At 40.2% G+C, this 17,225-nt stretch overlaps 3 protein-coding genes across 8 annotated transcripts; 1 reads left to right on the plus strand and 2 right to left on the minus strand.

Moving 5' to 3' along the window:
* The first annotated feature begins 1,912 nt into the window (after positions 1-1,912).
* LOC140776007 (xyloglucan galactosyltransferase KATAMARI1 homolog) lies at positions 1,913-4,641 on the plus strand. The gene has a single exon (XM_073119541.1). The coding sequence runs from the start codon at positions 2,593-2,595 to the stop codon at positions 4,030-4,032; it is 1,440 nt and encodes a 479-aa protein (XP_072975642.1). The 5' UTR covers positions 1,913-2,592; the 3' UTR covers positions 4,033-4,641.
* Positions 3,555-11,655, minus strand: LOC140776006 (uncharacterized). 5 transcript variants are annotated; one of them, XM_073119537.1, is made up of 16 exons: positions 10,482-11,655; positions 10,352-10,415; positions 9,945-10,283; positions 9,073-9,197; positions 8,834-8,942; positions 8,584-8,729; positions 8,423-8,496; positions 8,256-8,340; positions 8,047-8,170; positions 7,897-7,969; positions 7,032-7,816; positions 6,758-6,946; positions 5,624-6,625; positions 5,165-5,265; positions 4,980-5,059; positions 3,578-3,695 (listed from the first exon to the last, which is right to left on the minus strand). In XM_073119537.1, exons 1-13 carry the CDS (start codon positions 10,997-10,999, stop codon positions 6,371-6,373), a joined length of 2,886 nt encoding a protein of 961 aa, XP_072975638.1. In that variant the 5' UTR covers positions 11,000-11,655; the 3' UTR covers positions 3,578-3,695; positions 4,980-5,059; positions 5,165-5,265; positions 5,624-6,370. The 5 variants fall into 5 exon arrangements, with proteins under 5 accessions (XP_072975640.1, XP_072975636.1, XP_072975638.1 ...); XM_073119539.1 differs by lacking the exon at positions 4,980-5,059 and having other exon boundaries at positions 3,555-3,695; positions 5,165-6,625; positions 10,482-10,976; positions 11,128-11,655; XM_073119536.1 differs by having other exon boundaries at positions 5,165-6,625.
* Positions 11,656-11,717: 62 nt separating this feature from the next.
* LOC140776008 (oxysterol-binding protein-related protein 3A-like) lies at positions 11,718-16,718 on the minus strand. Of its 2 annotated transcripts, XM_073119543.1 has the most exons (11): positions 16,595-16,718; positions 16,390-16,504; positions 15,775-15,868; positions 14,947-15,063; positions 14,744-14,816; positions 14,522-14,640; positions 14,261-14,382; positions 13,878-14,054; positions 13,181-13,325; positions 12,466-12,644; positions 11,718-12,167 (listed from the first exon to the last, which is right to left on the minus strand). In XM_073119543.1, exons 2-11 carry the CDS (start codon positions 16,491-16,493, stop codon positions 11,921-11,923), a joined length of 1,377 nt encoding a protein of 458 aa, XP_072975644.1. In that variant the 5' UTR covers positions 16,494-16,504; positions 16,595-16,718; the 3' UTR covers positions 11,718-11,920. The 2 variants fall into 2 exon arrangements, with proteins under 2 accessions (XP_072975644.1, XP_072975643.1); XM_073119542.1 differs by having other exon boundaries at positions 16,390-16,680.
* Between the last annotated feature and the right edge of the window lie 507 nt (positions 16,719-17,225).

Genomic DNA, 17,225 nt, shown 5'->3' on the forward strand with positions numbered 1-17,225 from the left:
TAATATATCCTATTCAGTGATGGTATTGATGTGTAACTTTGAACATCTCAAAGGTCTAGCTAATGTATTATAAAGTCAGGAAGGCAGTTAATTGAAAACTAATAGGCCTCCTCTCGTATTCGTAATAAATATATCAATCTTTTTCATGGTTTGGTGGATAACTGGCAAACAACGTCAACTCTTATCATATCAACCCGGTTGAGGGATCCAACTACTCTTTCAGCAAACTCCGGACCCACAACATCATCAGCTTTGCTTACAATTGAAAACAATCTCGTGGCCCGCCTTCGAAGCTATTCCTTGCCCTCGTCTACGTTGGAGTTGTTGAATGCCTTGGTGCATAACTAGTCTTACATACGTTGTAAGCAATCTCTTCTTATGCTAAACTGTACTCCAATTGTTGCCTAGGTATACTAACAGTCAAATGGACAAAGCCAAATCTGAAGGCCCAAAGTAGAACTCGATTTCTAAAAGTCAAATTCTGCAAGTAGAGGACATTATAAATTCAAACAAGATAGATTTTTGAGCAAAACAACACGTACGATTTAATGAAAAAAATAACCCCTCAGAATTCAAAATCCAACTATTTGTAAATCGGCTCCTACATAATATAAGTATAGTTGTCGCAAAAGCCCACCTTCCATACGCTACAGTTGAATAACATCAATTTATTGAAAAGATTCATGTGATGCAATTAATTTGTGGTTGGATATATACTGATATACATATAGTTGTTAGATTACCTTGAAGAAATCAACTAGATGCATTAGATTTGGAAAAAGCCAAAAAGAAAAGGGCACAGTAATGCTACTTTACATGAGACGAATAAAAAATTTAGAGAGATAATTCTGTTAAGACTTTCTGAATTATTGCTCATTTTTTATATATACATCACCTATTTTTGATACAATTTATCTCGTAAAATCTGAAAAAGTTCTCATCCTCTTATTAGATAAAAACATCAAATAACTATTTTACTCTTTTTTCTCCTTTTCTTATTTTCTTAAAAATAAGGGTAAAGTCAACTTCAACGAGTCTAATATTAATCCATGCTTTTGTTTTTAAATCTAACAGAAAGACTATTTCAAAAATAACTAATAATTTAAGGGACAATATTTCACCATATATATATATATAAGGTTTAGGTATAACTACCCTAAAAATATGTTAAACCCCAAATATGACTTGTATACATTGTTCTGACATTTTCTACAACGTGTGAACGAGTGGGTGACCAAGGCAAAGGCGTGCTAAGCAAGTTGAATTGCAAAGGCTTCAGTAGCCCCCGGGCCATAAAGATAGACATGGAAACTATATAATTTGTGCAGGTTACCTAATATCCTTCCCACTTCCGAGTTCACACAAAATATTTCAATCTCTCTTTTCGAATGCTTAAATAGTCTGTTCTTTTGTCTTTCTTTCTAAATTCTAAGCATGTTCTACTTTACTGAAGGACAAAATAAAATTGCTAGACCGCATGGGTATTATACTATTATTACATCCATTAGATGGACATATAAACATTTCTTCGCCACGTGCACATCTTGTTCAGAGATGTAAGTCTCATTTATTCTTTAATGTCCAATAATAGAGAACAAAATATACCGGCAACCTCACCCAATCGCTATGGTAGTGCATGCCTCGCCTATATCTCATAATGTAACCAAACACCGCTAAGCCCAATCATTATTCCAATCAACAACTATCATCTCATGAGTTTGTAAACGAGATTATGATGTCAATTAGTTTCTATCCAACTGCTCATTTATGAAATGAACATAAATTATATCCACTCAGAGAATGATACGTACCAAGCAAGAGGCCTTGTGCAATACGCCCGTCCAGTGACAAAATAAATAAGCAAGCATTGTCTCATCTAATTCGTACCTACAATGGAATGCAGTAAAGGTTAGCCTGAGCTTTTCTGCAATAATACGATGAAGCCAACAAGTGCAACCTGGAAGTCTTAATTTTGTCACAATATGCTTTCTCTGTTCCTTTCTTTATCTCACGTACCACAGGACGTGGCAAGCACTCTGTTTACATGATTCTTTAAAACGTGCACCGGAATCTTCAAAATTCATTGTATTGGCCCCTGCATTAGCTGCAATTCTCCATGCACTTGTTAAGGGGTTATTTGAATTTATAGAGAGAAGATATGAGGATTTATACTAAAAGCTTACCATTTGTTTACTTAGAGAACAGAGGATCATCTCTATCACATTGCACTAATGAGGTAATCTGTGATACAGATTATTTTGTTTTAAGTTTCTAATGAAACAGGGGCTGAGACCCGGTTTGTCCCCCCAAAAAAAAAGAGCTCGGTCGTTCCAAGAGCTTGTTGATTCACACATCTTCTCTATTCTAAAAATTATTCTTTCTCCTTTAACTCTTACCATTAATGTAACTCTTACCATTAATGCACTTACATCTTGAGCTGTCCGAGAATAATAACATTCTATACTTGACCAAACTCAACATCTGAACAGTTCATGCATCTACCCCCAAGAGTCGCTTCTTCCTCCTCATCAAACAACCCCCCTGCAACCATATGCCAACACCTCCGATAGTTCCCCGTTCTGAAAGCTAGACATGGAAAAATGTTTTGGAAAAATTAGAACAAGGTATCCCTTCTGTTCATTTCTTCCAATCTCTTGTGTCATTTGGTTCATCATCTTCTACTCTCAGCATTCCGAGTTAACATTTCCTACGCAAAGTTCCATGTTGAACCATCCATCGCTGAACGATCAATGTGTCGGTCGATACATTTACGTCCACGACCTTCCTCACCGGTTCAACTCCGATATGCTTCGTGATTGCCACATCCTCAGTGCTTGGACCGACATGTGCCGCTTCATCTCCAATGCCGGCCTTGGCCCACGGCTCAACGGCGCCGATGGTGTTTTCTCCAATACCGGGTGGTATGCCACCAACCAATTCAGCCTTGAAGTCATCTTTCACAACCGGATGAAGCAGTACGAGTGCTTGACCACCGACTCCTCCCGAGCCTCCGCCATCTTCGTGCCTTACTATGTCGGTCTCGACCTTGCCCGATACTTATGGGGATACAATATCTCAATGCGGGATTCAACCTCACTGGACCTTGTCCGATGGCTCAAGTCGAGGCCTGAGTGGGCCCCAATGGGCGGAAAAGACCATTTCCTCGTGGCAGGGAGGATAACATGGGACTTCCGACGGTTAACCGACGAGGAAACCAACTGGGGGAGCAAGTTCTTGCTCCTCCCGGAAACGAAGAACATGACAGTGCTTGTGATAGAATCTAGTCCATGGCATAGTAATGACTTCGGAATACCGTATCCTACTTACTTCCACCCTTCAAACTACTATGAAGTAGTCTCTTGGCAAAACAAGATGAGGGGAATGAACAGACCTTGGCTATTCTCTTTCGCCGGGGCGCCGAGGCCGAACCAGATGGCGTCGATCCGTGGCCGCATCATAGACCAGTGCCTGACGTCGGCCCACTGCAAGCTTCTTGAATGTGATTTCGGCGCGAGCAAGTGCCATTCACCAAGCAGTGTCATGAACTTGTTCCAGAACTCAGTCTTCTGCTTGCAGCCGCAAGGCGACTCGTACACAAGGCGGTCCATATTCGATGCGATGGTGGCGGGCTGTGTACCTGTGTTCTTCCATCCGGGGTCGGCGTATGTGCAGTATACATGGCATCTGCCAAAAGACTATACAAAGTATTCAGTATTCATATCTGAGGATGAGGTGAGGGAAGGGAAGGTGCGGATAGAGGAGGTGCTGCAAAGATATAGTGATGAGGAAGTGAGAGCTATGAGGGAGGAAGTTATAAGTATGATACCAAGGTTGATTTATAAAGATCCAAGGTATAAAATTGAGAGCGAGAAGGATGCATTTGATGTGGCAGTGGAAGGAGTGATTGAGAGGGTAAGCAAGGTTAGAGAAGGGGTATCTCCAGCGTTTACAGAAGAGGATAGCTGGAAGTATGCATTGCTGGGGAGGGGAGGAAAGCATGAGTGGGATGATTTTTTCAGTCAACCAAGGTAGCGATGCAAAATGTGCACTGAGTCAAGAGGGAGATCAAGCGTAGCTCTTCAATAGATATGTACATGATATCCTTCTTCTATGTTAGCATTTAGAGAAGAAATATATACAGAGGAGAAAATTTGAATTGCTCCAAGCCTTCATTTCTATTACATATTTACATAATTTGAAGATTGAGCTTATTTATACTAGAGATTTGCATTCAGACCATAACTAAGTAATAAGTAAATCTTAGCTGCTTCCTCTTAGTTGAATTTGTGCCATTTCAACAACTACCTGAGCATTCTAAAGTTCTAATTTTTCACTCATTGTCATATTCTTCTTTCATCCATAAACTTTATCTTTATACTTGTGTTGGTTATTTGACATCCAATGCATACACATGGTCCATACTCCATATGATATCTAACGATGACCTCAATAAACCTTCTAAGAAAGCAAGCTTCTACACTGATCCTGGTTCATGGATTACTAAAAGATGTCCTCAATTGTTGGTTGATATAGCTGTTACCTCCTCTTTTGATTCCTTAAATATACAGCTCATAAACAAAAACATTTATATCGGTATATGATATACGTAGTGCTACTTGCTACTATTTAAAGATAAAGAGGTTGAATAGCCTCATGCTTAAGCCACACTTTGGTGGAAGATCAGATCTTCAAAATCAATCTTCAGTCTTAGGCCATAAGTAGAATAATGAGGCTGCCAGAATACAGGAAGGGAATATTGTGTAATTGAGCACTTCTATTGTCCCTATCTGAACCATACAACGTAATTAGGTATGTGCGATTATGGTGCATAAACCATCTAGCATGTTGGCCACTATATGTATAACCTTAGCCAGAAGAAAAGTCATCAACATGGAAATTCTTGTTTATGTACTGTGCACGAAAATAATGGGAAAGTATAAGTACAAAAATTTTATACTCTACTATGATTATTATCATACCTCGTTTACCATAATTGATAGAACCCAAATGTGAAAACTAGTGAAGGAATGTCTCTGAGAAAGTGCTAAAGCAGAGTGCTCTACAGAATATTAGGCAAAAAAGGATCATCATCTGGGGACTTCCAGACTTGCTCGAATTAATACTCAACAGACAAAGAGAAATTTCTTATATTAGAATAACTTACTTGTCACACGTAATCACTAAGTGGATGTGTCAAAGTGCTTGGCAATGTCATGGCTTCCAAAGTTTTAATTCCTGAGCCTGCTTGACTGCTTCACTTGGTGCCTACAAAAGCTGCAATTTCTTAGCCATTTGCTTTGTATACCAAGAATGCTTCTGGATAAACCATAACCTACATATAAATGCTGGTTGAGACTATAAGATGCATCCATAGCATCTAGTCATTATGTATTGCCTAGAGATTTTATGTTCATATTCCATAATGTACATAGAACTCATTATTTTGTAGTTCTACCAAAGAATACAACAAAATGTCTTCCAACTAAAGTTAAAAATAGAAGTTCTTCCAAAAGCCCACAGTACAGTAACTGAGAGGTGCAAGTGACTTCAGGAATAAGGTTTCAAAATTGTTTTGAAACTCATAATTTTGAATATCAGTCAGAAAAGAAGGCAGAGAACAAACCTTTCGCATGAGACAAACTTGATCCAAATATATTTATGATCTGGAGGAACAGAAGTGAGAGATTTCATAGCTGCAACTCTTGTAACAGAATGTCTTACGCAAATGAGTGTTATTCAGATGCATCAGCTAACAAACTTTACAGTAATTTAACTTTATCATATATTTGTTACAACAAAAAACTCTTGAACCCCTCAATGTTCAAACCTGAAAGCCATCTGGAACATGTGATCCTGTGGTAATGTCAGCCAGGGAAATCCTAATTCAGTAGTTATTTTATTTTTCATGGATTAAGTGGCAACTTTGCATCCAGGTACCACTTAAAAAGGAATGGAAATGATCTTTACTAGTATTCCTCCTATATTTGAATGATGTGGACTTTGACTCAAACCACAGAAACAATGTCTGCTAATTCGCTGCATCTCGTCTGCTTAAACCCAGTATCAGTTGTATCGTTTTTCTTTGCATACAAATTAAGAAGTATAAATGTCTAAGTAAATGGAAGAATCAAAATGATAAATCCTGTAAGCAAATCAAAATTGGAGGGAATGGTCCTCCTCAAACTTACAGGAGCAGGATTAGATGGCTAAAGTGAAGGCAAGAATCACAAGTTGGCAGATATCCTGCAAGCACATCAAAATTGAAGGAGAGGCTTCTCCTCCACTAGCTTACAGGTTTGCTTTATTGTTCCCTTCATGCAGCAAATGTGGTATATGAAGTACCTAGAGATCTAAAGGATTGTAGAGCACCCTAATCTTCAGAAAACATAAAACTTTCCACCTCATTGCCACATATGACACAAATTTTCGGCATCCTTGCAAGAGCTGGTATGCATCGATGGCAGGAAACAGCGTGTCCACAGGGTAAACAGCTGGCTATTGCCTTAGCCCCTTGGCAAGCAATTATGTATTGGCACTTAGGCTCTGCAGGAGATCTTCTTGCTTCCATGCCGGAGAAAGTGGGCATGGGCCTCTGCCAGCTCTGAGATTGCTCTCCAAAAATTCCCTGCATGCTAAGCAACCCATCAAACAGTGCAATACCATAGTTACTAAATTCATCAACTTCAGTTAGGCTGTTCGACTCACAAAAGGCATCAATCATATTTAAACTGGAGAATTATTATAGCGACCTAATTACCATATCCGAGTCATCTGGCTCCGAAGGACAAGGCTTGATATTGTGAACAAATGCACCACAAATCTTGCATGCTTCAAAGGTTCGTTTCATCATGCAGATGCCACACACCTTGTGGAGGCATGGGATAAGCTGAAATGAGGCTTCCAGAGATTGGCAGAGGATGCAGGATCCGCACTCAGGAAATGCAAGCTTCAGTAGATTGAGCAATGTAAGCTCCACAACAATATAGAATCCAAACATAATATAACGCACTATCGCTAAAGAGACAGCTTACCGGATTGCGGTCCCACTGCGTCTGGAAGAAAGAAAAGCTCTGTCCAGCTCCATTGCTATTAGAACTTACTCCTATTTCTTCAGAATGATGATCTCCGTGGCATGCAATCTTTGACACCGTATATTCTGAATCGAGAAAATCAACTCCTGAAGTCCTTGAAGAACTTTCCTCAACAGAACTATTCACAGTATAATCATCATCCTGCTTTGATAGTGGTGTGAGCAATGGCACATGCTGCGTCACAGAGCGCGACGGTTGAAGGACCATGTGTGTCGCAGGGCCATTTCCCACAGGAACAATCCGCATCTGGCAAATGCCAGGGATGGCGCGCATGAAGTCGCTAAGCTTAGGGAAGCCAAGTGATGCGTGGTCAAGCTCCATCCTGCAAGTGACCCTGAAGTCTCCCTTAAGAGAGGACAGAGGGTACCATTCTCCTTCTCCAAGTCGCTTGCATGTCTCCATGAGGAAAAGTGGTAGCCATTTCCGGAACTTAAGAAACCATGCAGGAAGGATCTTCTCAGGAAATGACTGCACCATCTGCCTGCCCTGCTTCTCCGCCGGTTCATCTGATGATAATGTTGGCTTAGCAACGGCACTTTTGATCTCCACTTTCTTGCCAAAGATGATGATAAAATGGGTTTCTAACGCCGCGACCACCGTCTCCTCCTTCTCAAACTTGACAAAACCGAAGCCCCGTGAGTGCGTTTGGCCGCCAGCTTGTGTCTCGATGACCACAGCATCCTCCACGGGTCCAAATTCAGCATGGAAGAACTCCTTGAGGTATTCTGTCAATCACCCCGTCATCACTGTGTAGTCCAAGGCACGAAGATTAGAAATTTAGAACAGAGATGATTATTGAACTGACCTGAGTCCACGGTAAGCGGGAGACCACCAACAAACACCTTCCTACGGAAGTCTCCCTTCAGACCGAATGGATTCTGAACAGTGTTTGAGAGCATTAATAACATTCCAAAGAACACTATTGGATGCTACATGTATATAAACGACTGCTTACCTTGGATACGTACTTGACTCCTCTGCGGTCGACTTCCCCGTGTGCATAGTAGCATTTGGCGCCTCTCACGCAACCGCTCCGGGATTCATAGAAGCGGCAAACTGGCGATTTCAGCTGAGTTTGGCTGTCAGTTCATTTGTGTCAAAAATGTAAGCAGCATATTGGGTCATATTAGACGTCCAGAACTATATGATAAAGATTTATTTCACCGTCCAGTTAGTGCAGCTTCGCCTAATTCCAGAAGTTGTTCGTACTTCGCCAAGTTTAACCCATCGTTACGGCTAGAACATCCCCCTGGAATAGAATACAAGATTTTGTGATACAATTTGGTGAGCCTACTTGGTTCTCTAATACTAGATACTAAATGGTGACTTACAAGCTCCATGGTTCGTCGGGTTAAGAATGAAACGCATGTCCTGTGATTTGGCAAAGTCTACAGGCCTTTGCCTTCTGGAAAAGAAAAAAAAAATTGCAGCGTCATAAGGAGATAACCAAGTAGAAAATTGGAAAAAATAATTATGACAATGAGCTGCTAACCGGAGGTTGAGAGCCTGGCTATTGGCTCCGAAGCGCAAGAGGAGCTTTGCGCAGTCTAGCGAATCGCTCTTAACGGCAAAGAATAATGGCGTTTCTTTTGTCTCGGAAGCGATGTCTATGCACTCAGGTGCATGACGGAGAAGTAACTTTATGCAGCACAAACAAGGCGGCGTTACCGATAAAAATCGACTCCAGAAATGATGCTATCGATTATAAAAAGCAAATCCAATGTAATATGAAGTTAGGATACCTGAAGAGCATCGAAATTGCCTTTAGCTGCGGCTACGTGGACTGGGGTGAGGCCTAACCTATTCCTGTGGGACGCTTTGGCTCCATACCTCAGTAGGAGCCATACGATCCTGCAAGAAGGTACAATAATTTAACGCCTTATTATTATTATTATTATTATTATTATTATTTTGAAACAATCTTCTTTTTTTGGAACATATTGGAAAATTAATTTGTATAAAAGGAGTGCTGATAAATCACCTGGGATCCTTCGAATTTGGGCTCCCCGTGAGGCACCAGTGAAGCGAGGTGTTCCCATCGAAATCAGTTGCATTCACGTCGTAGTCCTCCTTCAAGAGAATCTTGATGACAGACGCGTCCCCGACCTATTGAAAAGAAGCTATCAAGGACTCGTTCCCTGTCGATTCTACTCAGCAACTATTTCTTCCGTCACAGCGTTAGCATTAGATTTCAGTTTAGGAATGCTAAACGAAGCCCTCGAGCTCGACTTGGCATAATTATTATCTATTGGCCTAGCTGAGCACGATCTAGAAGCCTGGGCTAGTTATTTATAATGGGCGGACCTCCAGTTGGATTGAGCTCAAACCTATTTGCTATTATAGTGAATTGAGCTCAAACCGCGTTATCCCAGCTCGTCTTGAACCGACCCAAGCTTAAGTTCTACGTTATCATATAAATGAGTTGCCTTCCACACGCCATGGGAAACGTCTTCTCACGGCGTTCGTTCTTCAGATAACGTCAACGTATGTACGTACTGCCGAACAGCCGAAACACAGCCTTCCACACCGAGGTGGAACGACTGCTCGAGTGGTCGGCCCTGCGGACGTCCCGAAACGTAGACACGTGTGCGCTCGGATCACGGATCACCCGCGACGTACCTGACGTAAAGCTGGTCCCGGTCCCAGGTCAATAGAGAGGAGACGCAAGGAAGTTTTATCATATAAATGGCTTTTTTGCATATCACCACCTACATTAATTCATCTTTGTCGCAGAGAGCCTTCTCATGTTTCTATGACTTATTAAATGTTTTAGATATAAAATCATGTCCTATTCATTCAGACTGAGGATTCTCAGATATTCTAGAGTTTGAAGAAGAAGGTGAGCTCCAGTACCTGAGAAGCCCGAAGCAGAGGCGGCAAATTTCCCCTCTCCTTCGACTCGCTCGCAGTTGCAGCTCCAAAAAGGTGGAGAAGCTCAATCACACGAAGCAAAGCTTCTCTCCGGTCATCGCTCGCGTCTACAAGCGCAAGAGCCTCGTCCAACACCGACTCATATATCGTCTTATTCCTCTTAGTGCCTTCCCTTTTGACAACCATCGGCGCCGTGATCTTCTCCTCGATCACCAGAAGCAGCGTGGCTAAAGCGACGGCTCGGCCCTCAATAGCACTCGTACACACAATCTCCGCGACTTCTCTAGTTTTCATAGCGAGCAACTTGATCGCACTCAGATCCTGCAACCAAAACCGATTTAGGAGCCAAGCGTTTAAAAAATTACAACAAATCGTGGATCGAAACGAACCTTCTCTCTCAGAAGAGTGACTAGCTCTTCGATTGACTCGTTCGGTGACCAATCGACCTGCATCCTGGCACGGATACAGAAGATCGATTAAGAAAATTAAAATGGGGAAAGAAGATGTGCTGATCTCTACCTTTTACACGATAAGGCGATTTCGAGAGCGAGTCCGTCTTTCGATATTATATCAGTGCGAGCATTCTTGCGGAGGAGCAGATCGATGCAATTCGCAGAGTGCATCTCCGCCGCTATCTGGAGTGGAGTCCGCCCGGATCCGTCTCTCTCGTTGATCCGAGCTGCTGTTCCGATCTCTCCCTCGATGAAGACTTTTGCGCACTCCACTGAGTCGAGCTTGCACGCGAGGCGGAGGAGATGGGCGATGGTGAGCGGATCGAGGGTTTCGTGATCTGCTTCGGTTAAAGATATGAGTTGAGAGGTGTTGTCTTCTCGAATGGCTTCGACGAGAGTACTCAACTCGCCAGTGATCGAAGTAGCTCCGTCGTCGTCGTCGTCCATCGCTTGGATTTCGTCTTCATCGAATAGGAAATCCTTCGGATCCCTTCTGGAACAGAGCAAAGACGCGAGATCCGTGCATGACTCGAAGCTATCCATTTCATAGCAGCTGAACTGCCTAAAAATTTCCAAAAATAGCATGAATCATAGAAAACTTTTCAGAGTGCAAAACCTAAGAAATCGGAGTTCGTCGTATCATATAAGATATAAGAAATAGAAGCTTTATTAGAAAGATCAGAAGATCGGATGAAGTAGAAGAGATGAATTGCCTCTTCTGATGAGAAACCCCAGGTCCAACAAGAACCTGTCTCCAACTCTAGTCGAGCGCCCCCCAGTGCGAGATGCAGCAGTCCACGAAAACGGAGATCGTTCTACACCTAAGGTCTCTCAAATGGAAGGATCGAGCTATCGCAGTAGAGACGAGCGCTTTTCTGGCAATGAGCAGAGGAGAGGCAGAGAGAGGAAGAAGACAAGAGAGTCAGTGAAGTAATCGCCCGCCACTGCAATTTATAGGGGAGGATTTGAATCAGACCAATGGGATGGCTTACGAGGTAAGGAACCAAAAGGAAGGATCAGCTGTTTGTCGTTTTGTCGGTCAGGAGCCCTGTCCTTAAACGTGGCAGTTCCCGATGGAGGAGGCCTATGTGGTACCGTGGTATTGTAGGACTTGTGACTCTAACTTCTGACCATCCGACGTGGTTCATCTTTTTGGCACTATTAGCTTCGTGATCTTTTTAACCTCTTTTTTATTGTCTTAACTTTTAAATTAAATATTGCTGGGGTGCAATGCGAATATAACCAGAAAAAAGGGATAGAAAAAACCCTTTGACATGTCTTTGAAAACAAGCGAGGCAACATATACTGAAGCATTTATCTTACCATAAAGATATGAATTAAGGTAAGTAAAGCAAATAGAAACTTGCTACTGTCTTACAACAACGATCAATAGATGATAGAGTAGAGGAAGATATACATAACTCCAAGCAAAACAAAAGTTATGCAACATACAGGGGATTCGGCCAATAAATGCTCCTATTTTCAGGAAAAGAAGAACTTAGACCGTCAAGAAGATAGCTTATCATCATATTGCCATGGATTAAACTCAATTTGGTTAGTGTTAACCTCCTCAATCAACTCCGAGCTATCGATCATAGACCTGTGCTCAGTATACTTACCATTGTACTCGTATACTTCAAGGTCACCCCAGGGTGTTGGAGATATCTCACCAGTCATGTTGAACCATCTTGGAGTAAATTGGTGCCCCTTGGCCTCTCTGCTTCTCTTTTCTGATCTTTGCCTCTCCTCCAAGCTGAAAGTCCAACGGTCATCACTTAGGGAATGTAAAAGTAGATTAAATTCTTTTGCAAGAATCAAATCATAGTTGGAGGATTAGTTTGCAGATAGCAATAACAGTCTAATAATGTGGGGGTTTCCATCACTTCTATAGGTATATGGTGGCCCATAAGCCATCTTCTCAGCCAATGCCTTACTGATGAGGTACCAAACACGTACTTCACATAGTACCACAAAATTTTTGACGCAAGAACTTCAAGTTCTTCAGGTTACTAGTTTAATAAACCAAAAGGATTATAAACAGTATGTAGTACCTGCTCTTTTCTGAACCAGATTTAGACATGTTTCCTTTCTCAAGAGCATATCTATCTGGACGTAGTCGAGAATCTGATGCCAATAACTTCTTAGGTGCTGTCTCAAAGCTGTTTATTTTGTGGGCAAAATATGTGTACTGGTGCTTATCATTTTCTGGAGCAGCCGCAACTCTCCAGACCTGGATTCATGAATGTTATCAAGACCTCATAAGTTAGATGTCTAGCAAAAAGCACAAGTCAATAACCAACTACTATAAGACGTAATGTTATGCACAACTTTTTATAATGTGTGGAGACTAAGAAAGTAGCAAATACTGAAGACCACAAAACTCCAGTTGTTCAAAATTTGCAAACAGATTTGTCATGTTCTGTATATTTAGATGGAAAAACCACAATATCTCAAAACATTCTCCATACAAGATATCAGAAGACACTAATATCACTATTGCCAAATAGAACAGCTGTACTGGCAAAGAGTTAAAGAAAATATGTGCTGATAGACTTCCATAATATAGAGGGAAGAGATATGCCATAAGATTCAATTTCTATTGGTGATTTTGTGGATTTAAGTGTTGAACTACCAGCATCAAGATTTAACTGATCAGTTTCCACTATTTCATCTTGCCATTTTCACCAGCGTAAGGCTAAAAGTAGGTCCTCACTGCTAGGTTAGATTAGTTTTTTCAAAACATAACATATAGATATGAGAATGGACCTCTTTCAGTTCTGTGCCAGGAAGGGGTTCTCCTTCCTGATCACAAGGTTGATAACTCATTGACTTGTTCCACTTCCCAGTCATTAACATTTTCGGCTTTTCTGCAGCATCATATACATAACCATCCACCTCATATCGGCCAGCCCTGCCACAAGTGGCAAATTATCATGAGATCTACGTAACACTAAAACAGATGTAAGAAAGAGTCCTTAGTATGTCTTAAATTTGAAATCAATGTCAATTGTGGAACTTCAGTCAGAACTAGGATGAGGGCAGATTTATTTATCATTTTAGGCAATTTATATGTTGCTTCTCATTTATCTATTTATGATAATTCTGGCAAGTATTTCCTCAATTAGATTTTTCGCAATATTTTGAACAGTTGAAAAACCAAGAACCAAGACGAAGTTGTGCAGCCAAATACTGTATCTTAGTTTAAGCTATTATTTTAGCATGACATACAGTATACAACTGTATACAAAAACGTTGCAAAATTGGAATGTCAAGTAAACTATTATTTAGTATACAGTAAGAGGAATTCACTTCCTTCTTTTTTTTCTCTTTCTATGTGGCAACTATAATTTGATATGCATAAATCACATGTTAAACAAGAAATCAAGGAAAACTTATACATAAACAAAAGATACTATAAACTTTTATCAAATAATTTTGTAATGCACAAAGACAGCAGTCATACCCAAACCAGCCACATGGTTGGAAATAAAGCACGACTTTGTCTCCAGTTGTTAAATTATTCATGACCATTTCACCAGGTGAGTCAGCCCAGGTGCGCCCAAATATAAGGTTATTCACCTTTGTCAAAGGAGGTATCAGATCTAAAATGACACCAGCTCTTTTGAGTTGCACCCTTGTCCTGCAGGATACTCCAGATAAAGTATGAGCAAATATTAAAACTCTGGAACCATTTTTGTCACATGATCATCATATGCTTTTTCAACTGTCATTTTCAAGTTCATAGACTATACTGTTCAGAGTTTAATGAAGCTGCTGTAAGTTAGGTGTATAATATAATTGAAATGTGCACTAGGAGTGGAGAAAACATAAAATGATAAAACTCACCTTCCAAGAGGATAAACCTCCGCAGAATTTCCTAGAAACTTGGTTTTTACTTTGGAAGTAATATCATAGATAAAGTGACTATTCTCAGCATGTGCTGCACTCATTGGCGGATGATGACTCACCTGAATAAAATAAATTATAGAGAAAAATCAATATAGAAAGCGTGACTATATTTGTTCTGATATTACCTAAACATGAAACATAAAATAACTGTCACTGGCCCTAAACAAGAAAGAGAATGTAATGTATCAAGAATCATACCTGCTCTGCAATGAATGTAATCCCGTCATGATTTACCATTTCATATGTCTCACCAAGGATGGGATTGAAAGGTTTCCACATTCTCTGTAAGGCAAAATAGACAGAGATTGCCCATGAAGCTGCAAATGACACCAACAGATCCATCATACTGAATGTACCAGAAAATAACGGAGGCATGAGTCAAGAGTATATGAACCTAGATACTTAAATTGGCTAACTTACAGGTATAGACCAAACGCATGTGAGGATCATCACATTCATCAGCCAGATCTAACAAGTAGGAATACTCCATCAACTGCAGCAAATATTATACTATTCATCAGCTTTTGTACATAATCAGAAGAATAAGGATACATAACAGCTCATAACATCAAAACGAATCTCCTTTTATGAGACAACAAGGTAGCCATTAGTTTGGCACACACCTCTGCCATTTTCTGAAGCATAGTCATTGGCTCAAATATGATGACAGGAAGTGACACCACGGATGTGATATCTGATCCTATATACTTCTGCATCATCTTCCAGTAACTATCTCGGTCCTGTGAAGGTAGATCCTCACATCATCAGGATAAAGAAGAAACATAACAGACCCAGAAGAATACAATAGGACACCAACAGCGGTAAGTAACTTCTTTCTTATTCCACATTATCTACGGACCGTTCAAGTGTGTAAAAAAAAATTGATCAATAGAAACAGATCTATGTTGAAAATTATATATTTCTCTCAAGTTAATTCACATGTTTCAGAAGTTTGGGAGAGTGGAGTCCAGAAGCAGATCAAATTAAGAGACAGCATATTTAAGAAGCTTAGAAAGCACGGATTTCTTAGTTGAGACATAAATCACAACCTGTTTTGTTCCTAAAGCATGAGGGACTGAAGAATCTTAGCATTGGAACTTCAAGTCGCTTCTTGACAAAAATTGCAACTCACAAGTATCTAGTGTGAGAATTAAAAGTTTAAAACTAACCCAGTAGCTATTTGGAGGCATTAGTACATTCAGAACTGCATGGAAGACGAAAACAGAGGCATAAAACGAGTACTGACTTGCTTGAATAATTATTTTTCTTTTAATTGTATTCACTGGGAGAGAATCTATATTTTATATAGTGATGAATTCAGAAAAGAATATTATTTCCAATCAAGACAAGACACCAGAAACAACGACTTAGCAATAATGACGATCAATCAGGAAAACTTTGTCAGATGTAAGGCGACGACTTCCTTGTACAATAGTGATTAAAAGCAGTACCTCCTGCTTCCATCGTCCTCTCTGAGCTTCATCCTCCGCATCATCCGTACCTCCTTCCGGATTTATCACCTCGAGTCCTTCATAACCCAACAGCCTGAGACGGAAGCATGCTAACCAATAAGCATTTTAGAAACCATTGGGTAAAACAAAGTACAGGAATTTCTACCTAACGTATAAGATGAATCATGGCAATAAACTAAAGCTGAAAGATGCATCAAAGAATTCCTCTTGTTAATTGGTTCTGACTATCTTTGTGAAGTGAATAGAAGAATCTATACACATCTTAAACAACTTCGTTAGTCATTTGTCAGATTGCGAGTGCATCCTAATAGAAGTCGGCGAATTACTGAAATGCCAATATGATGAAACAGAACCAAACCACTAGCGTTAGTTATTTTTAGTGTTCGTCAAGGATTGGTGAGGTGATAAACCCAGAATACAAAGAAAGTAAGAGTAAATAAAAGCTCGATACTAAAAATAAGCAGGTCATAGAAGGATATTGGTCGGAGACACCAATCAATAACAACCACAGACTAAACAAAACTTTCGAAACAAAAGCCACAGACAACAAGTGTTGGAGAAAATGCATGCAAGAGATTCAACAACGCTCCATACCCATTAACCGACTTCTGCACCGCGGTGCCCCAACTCCATACACTCGACGTGATCGCCGAGAAGTATCCACTGCTCGACGCCGTATCCTGATCCCTTGAACCCATTTCCAGAACCCCTAATTCAAAGAAGATACGCAAATCTTGAGCTTCTCGATTGGACTGAGCTTAGACAAGAGAGGATGATCGATAAAGGTGGAAGGAGAAACCGGAGAAGCTTCGAAGCTAAAGGGAGAGATGTAGAGAAACGGGTGGCAAAAGAGAAATTTGGCGCTTTCTTTGAAGGAAGACCGACGATTTTTCTAGTCACGACGTGGAAGAGAGAGAGAGAGAGAGAGGGGTAGTGGACCAAGACTTCCTGAAAGGATGAATATGCCCTTATCGGGATGGCCGGCATCTAGAAGGACGATAACATAAGATACTTGTTATTCATTTATTATTTGAAAGAAAATTGGTTTTTATGCACATTATTATAAACCCACACCCTTATTAATAATTTGCTCTTCGTCTTCTCATCCTTTGCATAAAGAAGTCTAGAGTCGTATTACCATTGCCTATTCACTGTAATATTAATCTCTCTATACTTTTTTCAATGAATTGGGTTAGCAAATTATTAAAATTTTACTTATACTAGATGAATAAGAAGATGATAATAATTAATTCAAGTAATATCTTTTCAAAAATAAAATAATAAATGATAAATATAAAATTATTCATGTAAGAGGAGAGGTGAAGAATGAGAAGTATGTATTACTGTATAATAGCAGTGAGATAACTATTTACTTATTATACTATCATAAAAGAGACTTATACCTGGATAAGATTTTTCTTATTCTAAAG

Source organism: Typha angustifolia, chromosome 14, assembly GCF_048772165.1.
Source record: "Typha angustifolia cultivar Huaian chromosome 14, ASM4877216v1, whole genome shotgun sequence".
Classification (NCBI taxonomy): domain Eukaryota; kingdom Viridiplantae; phylum Streptophyta; class Magnoliopsida; order Poales; family Typhaceae; genus Typha; species Typha angustifolia.

Coding starts and splice junctions, on each gene's coding strand:
- LOC140776008 (XM_073119543.1), bottom strand. CDS start 16,493: ATGGGTTCAAGGGATCAGGATACGGCGTCGAGCAGTGGATACTTCTCG. Junction 14,817..14,946: donor TGCTTCAGAAAATGGCAGAG/GTGTGTGCCAAA, acceptor TATTTGCTGCAG/TTGATGGAGTATTCCTACTT. Junction 14,055..14,260: donor GAGGTTTATCCTCTTGGAAG/GTGAGTTTTATC, acceptor AGTATCCTGCAG/GACAAGGGTGCAACTCAAAA.
- LOC140776006 (XM_073119535.1), bottom strand. CDS start 10,999: ATGCTATTTTTGGAAATTTTTAGGCAGTTCAGCTGCTATGAAATGGAT. Junction 8,943..9,072: donor CCAAATTCGAAGGATCCCAG/GTGATTTATCAG, acceptor ACCTTCTTGCAG/GATCGTATGGCTCCTACTGA. Junction 8,171..8,255: donor GAAGCTGCACTAACTGGACG/GTGAAATAAATC, acceptor ATGAACTGACAG/CCAAACTCAGCTGAAATCGC.
- LOC140776007 (XM_073119541.1), top strand. CDS start 2,593: ATGGAAAAATGTTTTGGAAAAATTAGAACAAGGTATCCCTTCTGTTCA.